Source organism: Pagrus pagrus (genome assembly GCF_965226575.1).
Source record: "Pagrus pagrus genome assembly, chromosome: 14".
In the NCBI taxonomy this organism is placed as follows: Eukaryota; Metazoa; Chordata; class Actinopteri; order Spariformes; family Sparidae; genus Pagrus; species Pagrus pagrus.
Genome location: NC_140198.1, coordinates 25,007,209 through 25,019,044, shown reverse-complemented (window position 1 = coordinate 25,019,044; position 11,836 = coordinate 25,007,209). Strand labels below are relative to the sequence as shown.

General features: G+C 41.3%; 1 protein-coding gene across 1 annotated transcript; it reads left to right on the top strand.

Annotated features, from left to right (window-relative positions):
- Positions 1-524: 524 nt before the first annotated feature.
- On the top strand, positions 525-11,021 carry rps6kb1a (ribosomal protein S6 kinase b, polypeptide 1a). Its single transcript, XM_084373958.1, has 15 exons — positions 525-792; positions 1,840-1,883; positions 2,516-2,636; positions 4,588-4,656; positions 5,600-5,747; positions 5,920-5,977; positions 6,918-7,018; positions 7,209-7,299; positions 7,383-7,473; positions 7,752-7,859; positions 7,969-8,031; positions 8,134-8,211; positions 8,291-8,398; positions 9,123-9,235; positions 9,656-11,021. The coding sequence occupies exons 1-15, from the start codon at positions 721-723 to the stop codon at positions 9,918-9,920; spliced, it is 1,530 nt and encodes a 509-aa protein (XP_084230084.1). The 5' UTR covers positions 525-720; the 3' UTR covers positions 9,921-11,021.
- The last annotated feature ends 815 nt before the right edge of the window (positions 11,022-11,836 follow it).

The following is an 11,836-nucleotide window of genomic DNA, read 5'->3' as shown; positions in this document are numbered from 1 at the left end:
ATCAACATTGAGAATGAGAGGAAATGACCTTTTTATTTTCTGGGAACAAAGCTGCAGAGCAAACTGCCGGAGGATGCCAAACGTTTCTCGGGCCCCAAAATAGCACTTGAGACCACCAACCACAGATAATCCCATTTAGGTTATCAGATTATGACTTGGCAGAGTTTGAGTATGACTGTCTGCATTGTGGGTGAAGGAATCCAGAGGAAGAACATGAGACCTCTGGTAACCTTACACATTCTCACATCCTGCTGCCTGGGAATAAAAGTATTAGGACATTAAATTATTTTTCAGATTTGTTTTCAGAGTCGCCACTAACCACCAGCTGTAAACTACATTAAACTCATCTGGAGTTGTAATACTGAAACGAACAGAAAATGCTTTCCCACCATAGTATTAGCTTCTTTTAAGTGAGAGAAAGTCATTATTTTTGGCCAGCTGACCCAATTCTATCGCATGTGAATCATTTTAAATATTAAACTTACCCTTAATTTATTTCTGCAAATTATTCTTTACTAATGTTTTAAGTCTTCAAGCCGAGTAGTGCCGGTGGCCGACACTAGAGGCTTCTTGCTGCTGCTCGCTCCTTGTGTTGTTTTGGTTAGCTGGATGTTAGCCCATGCTTTCTGCTGTAGCCGGCTGTAACGGTGATGGCTCTCCCATAAAGCGGGGGAGCGGGTCTGTGTTTTCTGGCTAGACACCTACTGAAGAGCCGTGGCCATGGCTGCGGTTTTCGACATCGATCTGGATCAACCGGATGAGAATGTCTCTGACGACGAACTTGAGGACGGGGTGAGTTTACGTTAACGTTGAGGCTAATACCGCCGCCGTTAGCCAATTAGCTAGCACTTAGCAGTTAACGTTGAGGCCTGCGTTGCTAGCATCGGGGGCTCGGCATCCATTATCGGACATGTCCTCATCCGCCCCTTTCCCGCGGAATCAGACACTACCGTGTAAAGGGGTCGCTGCATCATACTTGAATAATTCGCAAAGCGTTTACTTAAATCTAAATGTTTGCCGAGCGCAATTTCAATTAAACCACAGACACAAGCACACCCGCTGAAGGCAAAGTGTTGGCGGCGGGCTGGTTGGTGTTTCCCGGCTTAAACCGACGCGACCCCTTCTCCAGCGCATACTATCATATAACGTAAACCTTTAATCTTGAATGAATAGACAGTGAAGCCCAAACGCCAACAAGTCAGCAAATTTGTTGTCTATAAAAAAAAAAGCCAGAAACCAACCAAAGGAAAGCCGAAGAGAAACGTAAAATAACTTGTCTCTGTCGGGCGGAAGGAAAGCTACCTGTCCGATAATGGAATTACATTATAAGCGGTCTCTGCATCGGCATTCGTCTGTAGTATGGGTGCATAATACTACGTGACTAGTTACACGAATGCCACACATATGGCTTGAAAACAACTTTGACAATGTTAAAAAGTGTGCTGTAAACGAAGTCACGGTAAAGCGGACCCACAGCCGGCTGAAATCCTCCCAGTGCTAACGGGACTGTAGCTAAAAGGACCACAGTTTGCTAGCTTTCCCACCGCTCACCTAACTAACGTGAAGTTAGCGTCGTAGTTATCGCTGTATTAGCTACTCATGAAAGCTTTTTATTTGAACAATGTAACCAAGTTAATGTTCAGGATAAAGTGTCCATTCAACCAACGTTAGCTTGGTAATAAGTTACTTAGCCGAAACGTTACACGTTTCAACAAAACTCATTAATACCTACAGTAAAAACAACGTAACCATAATAATACTCTATCTATAAGCTCGGTTTGGCCGCCACATTCCTCATGCTGACATTTTCTGTCGTGTTCCTGCTCTCGCTGTTTTCAGGGCCAGCTCAGTGAATACATGGACCAGTGCAGTGGCTTTGAATTGTGAGTATAAGCAAAACTGTAAATCATGGGGTCCCGAAAGGGGCAACAACAAAGTCACATGCTTTTATTTTGGCTACTGGAAGTTATCACTAAAGAGTTTCAAGGACTTTTAGAGCTTTGATAGCTTTTCTTTGGTACTGTTTGTATTTCATCCAGCAAACCAAATGTAAGCCAGTGTAATCCATTAGCAGATAGAGATGGGTTTCAGTGTAGAAGGACAGCTAACATAAGGTGTGTTGGCTCGTCACAAGTCTCCAGAAGAGCTTGTCCTGTTGGGATGAAACTACATTCATTATTTTTATCCACTTATTCATTTCATTTTCTCACCCATCCCTTATGTATCCACTAATGTCGTCTTGGATAGGAACTCTTGAGGCCAAAATAATCAAATTGGGTGTCACTGCACTGATGTGGATCTATTTGGACCTTCAGCGATGCACACCCATTTGTCTTAGTCAGCTGTTTATTCCCAACAGCAAAGCTGCTGCAGCTATGTCTATGTTAAGGCCTCAACACTGGCATTGATAACACTTCTGTGGGTTATGGAGATTGTTAACACAGTGAGAAGTGAATGTTTTGAATGTGATTTATTTTCTTTATTATCTAATTTTCTTTATTTTTTGTTTTACCAGTAACATGGATGACTGTGAGAAGTTTGAAATTTCAGAGAACAGCGTGAACAAGGGAACAGAGCAGATCAGACCTGAATGCTTTGAGCTGCTCAAAGTTTTGGGAAAAGGTGGCTATGGAAAGGTGAGATTCTTTGGTCCGATTCTCTGTCATGATAATGACAATATAATCCCCACACTAACTGCTTCATTTTCCTTTGTGGGATTTAACTTGACTTGAAATCTCATAATGACGGTTCAAACCATTTATTTAATATGCATATCTGGAATTAAAACAATGAACGAACTGCAGCCCACAACTGTGCAGAGCTGTATAGTTAGGTGTTCTCTGTGGGCACTGTATGTGATCCATTCATATCACACAGAGACATTGGACTCACTGTTAATGTAAAGAAAATATTAGACTTTGGGTCATTGAAATGTCCTGGAAAATTAGTTTTTAAAAGTGTGGGAAATACCAGCTTGTCATTTGCTGTTTTGGCTTGGGACCTGCCATCACATTTGCAAGTATGTGGGGGATGAGATTGCTATTGTCTTGAAATGCCAATGGGTGGGGACTTTTTGAACCAAGCAGCTTGAAAATTGATTTTCACATGCAAGAAATGTAAGCATTTGTCACTTCTGTTTATCAGTGACCTTTTCAATCCCCAAGTTCAATTATAATGTTTGGGGTTTTTTTTTTTTGCTGTGGGAGCAAACTTCTATTGAACCGTACAAATGTAAGATCTGCCGCCCCAGCACCATCTCCTCCTTTACCCACATCAATACAAAACAGAACTGTAATCTCCAACAGTCCCCTGTATCTAACTGTAAAGCCACTGATTTTGGGAAATATGAAATGTGTTGTTTTCATGGTTTTATTTTGGTGTTAACATTGTGTTATTTTGGTATTACTAACCTGTAGAGCTCTGGAAAGTTTCTGACGTAGTCTTTTCTCAGCCTGGCAATAAAAAAAGCACATCACAGATATTTTGGAAACACTTTTCACTTAACAAGCGGATGCATGACTTATTCTTTCTTGAAGTGGTTTTGTGTATGATGACTAAGAAGTCATTTTCTTCATCTTGGGAATTTTTCAGCCTTGCAAAGTAATTAAACCTTTAGAAACACATTGTCATTTGTTTTGATACTCTTGTGTAACTAAAGTATATATTTTGGCCATGTTGCTTGGCCTTAAAACTGAGAACAAGTAGTCTGGAATTATGCGGGTATACAGATAATCAAAACATCGACTTCGGCTCCCGCAAAATCGGAGCACTCCCTGGTCGCAATTTAGTCAGAATAACAGAAAGATAATAGTCATTTTTACACAAAAAGACAGTGACGTCCGTTGCTTGGTCAAATGAATACACATTATGCACAATAGAAGCTTAAAAAATTCATTTCAGTGCTAAAAAATGCTTCTGTGGGGACAAACCCAATCCTTTCTGTAAACATCCCCAGAAGGATAAAGCGTAATTTTTCAAGCCATAGTTGAGGCAAAGAAGAAAAAATCTGGTCTACACAGCCAAAGGAATAGTGATGGTTAGTTATCTGTAGGTCTTGTAAAGTCTTAAAAAGCATTAAAGACATCTAACGCAGCGTTAGAAGGTATTTCTGATTTATTCAGACGGATCAGCGTTTCTCTTAGGGTAGGGTTTGTGCATGCAGAAGGCTCATCTTTTTGTTTTACGAGTTTTACTCAGGCCCATCAGACCCTTAGCAAACACTACTGCTAGCATCATCATGAGCTCATTGACTCCTAATTTTAAGCATAAATGAACTTAAAACAAAGAATCATTTTCAATTGGTCAATCCATCCATCCATTTTTTGCTGCTTATCCAGGTCCAGGTCAAATGAATGACATTAATTATGTCATCAGGAATTGTTGTTGTATACTCCTGGAAAGTACTGGGATTCTAGGTTATATTGTCACTGCTGGTTTTCTATCATGCTTTCTATCATGTCTGACTGTGAATCAGGTATTGCATTCCATGTGGTATTAAAAAGTTCTCCAAAGTCTTAAATATAACTTGGTGACTCCTGCAGAAACCCTGTGTAAATGTTGATGTGTTGTTCCTCATATGACCTGCAGGTCTTTCAAGTTCGGAAGGTATCAGGTGCCACCTCCGGGAAGATATTTGCTATGAAAGTTTTGAAGAAGGTGAGTGAATGTGCCTTTTTTGAGATTTTGCCTGTAGGTTTTAATTTGAGTTTGAACTGATCCAACCCAATATTGGTGTTGCGAGCTGATACTGACATAATCCACTTATCGGATATCTGACTAATGTCACCAATTCACGTACCGATCCTGATCCTATTGACTGATTGCCAATTTCCCATCACAGTCTTTGAAATTCAGGCAATTTCTTTTTTCTTTTTTTTTTAATATGAAAAGAGCCAAGTATCTGTATTAGTATTAGTTGATATCAAAATCCAGGTATCCCAATTGTTGTATTGGTCTATCTCTACTGTTAAAACAATTCAGTGAGAATGTACTAATATATATAGAGAGTAACTCAATTTTGCTCCTTCTGTCATTTGATCACACTTTAAAGGTGAGCCGAACTGCCCCCTAGTGTGCATGCAGGATCATGTCATGTCAGAGGACTGACGTCTGCGTTATTTAATCCATATGTAAGCAAACACAAGTAACCTACATTTATGGTGAATTAGCACCTTAAATGCTCAGCTGACTCCCAGGCCCAATGCAGCTTAACTGTGTATAGTGTTACACATACAGTATAGTGAATGTCACTGTGTGCCTAATCTGGTGACATACTGGTGCATTCAGCCATGAAGTCAGAAGCTGAGGGCAGACCACCCAAAATAATGGCAGCAGGCTTTTTCCCATGAAACCTCAGATTTGTTGCTTCTGTTCAGCTTGGCCTCCTTGCTGCAGCTGACAACAGCCAGCTCATATTCCCCGAAGCTTGAGGTTTTGCCTAATAACTGTGTTTATTGGCTTATTGAGAAGTGACTGTAGCTACCATCCTGGCATCCTAATTCCTGCTCTGCCTCTGCAGCTTTGACACTAGCTAATGGGGTTAAATTTATTGCCTGAATAGTTTCACATATCGACTCTGTGCCCCTCTGTTCCTTGGCAGGCCATGATTGTGCGTAACGCAAAGGACACGGCGCACACCAAAGCTGAGAGGAACATTCTGGAGGAGGTGAAGCATCCTTTCATTGTGGACCTCATCTATGCCTTCCAGACAGGTGGAAAGTTGTACCTTATCCTGGAGTATCTGAGCGGTGAGCATAGTGATGCCCAATCACTACATAAAGTACAGTACAAACCCAGCCTCATTTGGCGCAACTGTTCTTCATCTATGCACAGTATGGGAGCATGGGGCGGAGGAAATTTGGATGGGTGTTTTTCTTTCAATAAAGTGAAAATGTGGTCCTCCATTTCCTTTTCCTGTAGGTGGGGAGCTGTTTATGCAACTGGAAAGAGAGGGCATCTTCATGGAAGACACAGCATGGTGAGTTCATTTGTATGTCACTGGTTAGGCCTTAATCATCTGGCCATGGATAACATTACCTTCTAGCTTTCCTCTAACTAATCTACAGTGTTGTTGGTGATCATTTGGAATTTTTCCTCAAGAAATGAATATAAGAGTTTCTGGAAACTATTCTGTTTCAGGATGTTATGCTTAAACATGTCAGATCTAAATTTCTTTGAATCTTTTCTTTCCCTCTTCCACTCACACTTCCTATGTTTGTATACATATTTTAAAGGCCACCCCCAGTATTTACAATATTAAACCACTTCCAAATGGGCATCTTAACAAACACCCGGTGTTGCAAATTGTCTCTTAGAGGTCTTTGTTTTAGGCCTACTTGTGATTTACTTGTGAGTCAGAGATGCCAGACAATGTCTGAACATTAGTGTGATCTGTTGTCTCTGGCTGACTAATGCTAGCAATTAAACAAATAGTTCTAAAGAGACAGGAAATGTAAATGTAGCCTTTACATGCTAAACACATCATGAGGACACAGATATTCATGAATGAAACTAGAGAATTCTCTCAAAGGGAATTGAAAGTCCGAGGATATGAGTTCTGTAAAAGCAGGTAGATATGTGACGCTGTGTGAGGGTCACTAGGAACAACCACTTGCCGTACCTGCTGTTCTGTTTTATAAACACAGCCTGTAGATGAAAGTGGTGATTATATGAACCAAGCTGCTGAACAAATAAGGGTGTGTAATATTCCCAGAATAACCTTAAATGACATTGAGAGTAACACCTTAACTGCAGCTCTCTGAGGAGCAGTGCGGTATGGAGAACATTTTGTTGGTAGAACATTTATAAATGTACCTAATAGATAATAAGTAATGATGAGGAAATAAAGAGATTCACTTGATGACAATACAATTGTGCTGAATGTGGGACCTGCGCCTTGCTTTGTTTCCTGTTGACAGTTTCTACCTGGCTGAGATCTCGATGGCGCTGGGTCACCTGCACCAGAAAGGCATCATCTATAGAGACCTGAAGCCTGAGAACATCATGCTTAACAACAACGGTACAGAAACCTCAAATGGCCCGCACAAAAGGAAGATTAGAAAAACTTGCACATAGATCCATGTGCTCTCCACACATGACCTTCTGTTCCCAGATTGAATTCTTTCTCTGAGTAATGTGATCTAAAATCAATTTTTATTTTTGGAGTGTAGTTTCTCTTATGCTGTTGCTTTGCCTCTGTTTCCTGCCAGGACATGTGAAGCTGACAGACTTTGGTCTATGCAAAGAGTCCATCCATGACGGAACGGTCACCCACACCTTCTGTGGCACTATTGAATACATGTATGTCACTCACGTACATAAAACTTCTTCCACATTGTAGTGCATCTGCTGTATCATCTTGCTCACCCCTTCTTCTCCCTCAGGGCTCCAGAGATCCTAATGAGGAGTGGACATAACCGAGCAGTGGACTGGTGGAGTTTGGGAGCTCTCATGTATGATATGCTGACAGGAGCGGTAAGTGTAGTAGTAGTAGTAGTAGTAGTAGTAGTAGTAGTAGTAGTAGAAAAACCATTTACTGCAGGAATCAAAAGTAGGGAGGAATGTAATGCTGGTGCATCATTGGTTTATTTTTTCATAAAGGCTTCAAAATTAAATATCTACATCAGCCCAAACTTAGTATTGAATATCAGCAAAAATACAATATTGTGCATCCATAATAAAAAGGAAAATTCATGTAGGAAGCAGTTGCTACTATTGCTAACTATTGTGTCTGTCCTACTCCTTTTTCATAGCCTCCGTTCACTGGTGAAAACCGGAAGAAGACAATTGATAAAATCCTAAAATGCAAACTCAGCCTTCCACCTTACCTCACACAAGAAGCCAGGGACCTCCTGAAAAAGGTGAGCTGTGAAAGCCTTCCTTCTTCCATCCTCGTGCCTCCCAGGTTGTGACGTCTTTGTTGAAATTTGAAGTGGCAGAGAAAATGAGTCTGCAAACTTTTTCTTTCAGCTGCTGAAACGAAATGCCTCACTGCGACTCGGGGCTGGACCAGGAGATGCAGCTGAGGTCCAGGTAAATACATCGGTTGAAAGTGGAGTCATAAGTGTGTATGTGCAGTGTGTTGATTTATTGTAATATAAAAAAAACCTCTGCTGCTGTCGTTGCATTTCCAAGGCCCACCCATTCTTCCGGCACATAAATTGGGATGACCTCCTCGCTCGCAAAGTAGAACCTCCATTTAAACCCTTCCTGGTGAGTCCGCCTTTTTACCCAGCAACCGTCTCTGTGACTAGTCCTTGCTAGAAATTAACAGACCTGCTTCTTTTGGCAGCAATCGGCTGATGACGCCAGCCAGTTCGACTCCAAGTTCACCAGCCAGACTCCAGTGGACAGCCCCGACGACTCCACGCTCAGCGAAAGTGCCAATCAAGTCTTCCTGGTGGGTAATGAGTTCTGTACCTCCCTGCAGACAGTGGAACTCTGTGATTTTCTGTCTCTGTTTCTGGTGCACAGGGTTTCCAAAATTCAAGAAGGAATAATCCATGATAAAACATGCTCACAATTATTTTGCTTACAATGTGGCCACTTTTTTGGGATTTGTGCCCTCTCATTGTTTGTTGGTCATATCTTTGCCAGTCTTGGAGTAAATGTAACAGAAGACGCCACTGCCTAGTAACACATGGATTAGTAATATGTATGTGTATCATGGAGTTGGCAAGGTGATGGGGCAGCAATCTTGAGTTGAGTCTTTTCTTTAAACATATTGTAAGTGATTTGATAACTTGATAATTTGTAAACCGATTTAGCAGGTACATTAAGACCTCATTTTGAGCAAATTTTATTATTTGATGTAGGCTAAAAGTTCTGGTGCAGCACAGACACATCATGTAAACAAACATACAAACAGGGGAACTCTGGACATCATGTTTTTATTTCCTTCTCAACAAGTAGGTCTTACGAGAATCCGTTAATGCGTCCCATCTGGTTTGGTCCTGTTGGTTTTCCTGGAAGCTTCACTCACTGTTCCACCACATTGCATGATACGGTTTACTCAGCGTTTCATTGCTCATCATCAGCTGTGGGTTGTTTTTGGAAAGATGGTGTTTGAAGAGGTGGACTCAGATCTCTCTCCTATTGTTTTCGTCCCTCCCACCTCCCCCCAGGGTTTCACATATGTAGCCCCATCTGTGCTGGAAAACGTCAAAGAGAAGTTTTCTTTCGAGCATAAGGTCCGCTCGCCGCGCAAGTTCCCGGGAAGCCCAAGGACACCTGTGAGGTAAAAGCAAGTTGTTTTTGTCTCTGGTCCCACTGAATTCCATCAGCTATTACTTGTTTCCCCTACAGGATATCTTTCCCACATCAATTACTCATTTGCTGACCTTGTAAATGTAGCCAGCATGACCTGAATAAACCCTTAGAAGAGTAAATACAAGTTCCTCCCCAAAGGCACAAAAATAAGTCTTCATTATGGGCTTTAACTTTATTTAAAGGAATTTGAGATAACAGGAGAACAATTGCTTGTCAGGCAGATAGATAAATCTGGATATCTCCTAACTATTTGAACAATGGTGTCCATTGAAATCAATCCTCCATCAAACAAAACAGCAATCATCCTCTATTCCAAATAAGAGCCGGTGCATCACAGACAGTAGCTCAGAGGAATAATCTTAGTTTCTCATGGTTTCCTCTTCCACAGTCCAATAAAGTTTGTAGGAGGGGACTGCTGGCCCCGGGGACCCACACTGACCGGCTGCCCATCCCTGTTGGCCCCCGGCAGCTCTGTGGAGCAACCCATGGAGGTGTCGACAACAGAGCAAATGGACACGGGCAGCAGCGGTAACTCTGAGGCCTCTGCGCCACTTCCCATCAGGCACCCTTCAGGCGTCAATGCGGCGCCCTACAAAAAGCAGGCCTACCCCATGAACTCCAAACGGCCCGAACATCTACGAATGAACTTATGACACTCGGCTCGCCCACAAACATTAGGACTCTTTTAATTCCTCCTCCTCTTCCCTTTTTTGTTTTTATCAAAAAGACTTGTAGAATTTTTTTTTAAATTGACTGACACTGTCAATGCTGATCACCAGCTCTTCCAGCAGCGCCTTTCCCTTCTCTTTCCCTGCCTGATGCAGCAGTTTAACTACAGTAGATGTGGTCACTCGGAGGAGTGGTGTGAGAGAGGTGCTCTTCAATGAAATTTGACTTGCTCGTTGGCGGTTGAATGCCAGCTCATGAGTGGGCTGAGGTGGTTTCCTTTTACTCAACTGGCATTATCATATGATTTACTGGTGCTCTTTTATCCTCAAGTCTGTAAAATGTTACTTTTAGTGTTTACGACGAGTTGCATCCATCACAGTAAGAGACCTTCGTTACAAGAGGCAGTTTTTTCTCCCTCAATATGCCAGGCTTTTTTTTGCTTTCATCTCATGAAGAACTTGCAGGTTACACTGTTAGTAGGTAGAATTATTGGATAACAATTCCACAATGAACACAGTATTCCTTTCATGTCCTAGGAAAACAATCACATTGCCTTTGTCACTGGAGCGTGTGGTCTGAAGTAGGTGGAGCTCAACTTACAGAGAAGCAGCTAGAAAAGGATGGAAGTGAAATTTCAGCTGCAAGCATCACTTCCACCACAATCAATACCAAATGCTGGCACTGCTTTACTTCTGACTAGAATGCTTCCTATAGGTCTGTCCAGAAGCACTGTTCAGTTTCTTTGTGTTGAATGTAAACAGACTCTAAATGCCTTTTTGTGTGTCACTTCAGTCTCTAATGACCCCTGCAGCATTACTACAAACTCCTAACCACCTATTCATGCAGCCCCATTTCCACTGTTGACCCAAAACATGCTCAGCCAAATGTATACCATATCTTCTGTGCTTGGGTGCTTTGTGTATGCTTTATGTGCATCCACAGTAACAGGGCTATCAGTGGTAGGGGTTAAACCCAGACTTTAAGTGAATGGACCATCTACTAACTCCTGCTTGTGTGACGTGAAGCTGCTATTTGAGCCTCTGGAGTCAAGCCATTAAAAACTTCTCAAAATCTCAAAAAACAGACCACACGGTAGGATGCAGATTCTTGAAACTGAATGAATGAAAAGTTTGAATGGCTCCCCGATGTTTCTCGTTATCCAAATACTTAGTTTAATGAATTGACCAAAAGCACTGTTTCATTGAACCAAATGATTTTTTGCTGATAAACAAACAAACAAACAAACCCTGGACAGCCACAGTAGAAGTGTCTGGCTGTCTTTTGTAAAGTTACAAGGTTCAGAGGTCAAACATGTTTTGTTTATATTTGATCATACTTTTGCCACATTGATGCTTTTTTTTTTTTTTTTATGTGTTTATTGTGTACCTGTAAGTTACTTTGCAATTCTAACCTAGATGAAGCTAGCTTAGATAAAGGGATGCACGGTATGAATGGTATGAATTTATTTCAGCCAATAACAATAACTGATAATTACCGGCTTCTCATGGCTGATATCAATAAAGTGGCTGCAAATTTCACATTTTTGTATTTTAAAAGAAATTCCTAACCTGTATGCTCATCTTAAACTAAGAAAAGCTAAGATGTAGTGAGCAAAGATGGATGATTTAATATTCCATAGCTCAATAAGATTTGTTGTGCTAAAACTCGTAGACTTTCTCCCTCCTCTCTGAAACCTTTTGGAACAAACTGCAATCATGTTGTCTTCCTCTTTCACTGACACCGACATCTCACTATCAGGTCCGATATATATCGTGCATCCCTACTAGGATCTTATATGGATCAGTGCTGGGCTGAACTGATTTGTTCTTCTTTTACCATTCCGCTAAATTATTTTTAGGACCAGTCACTCCACTTTTTACTCAACCTTCTTTCCTTTTTA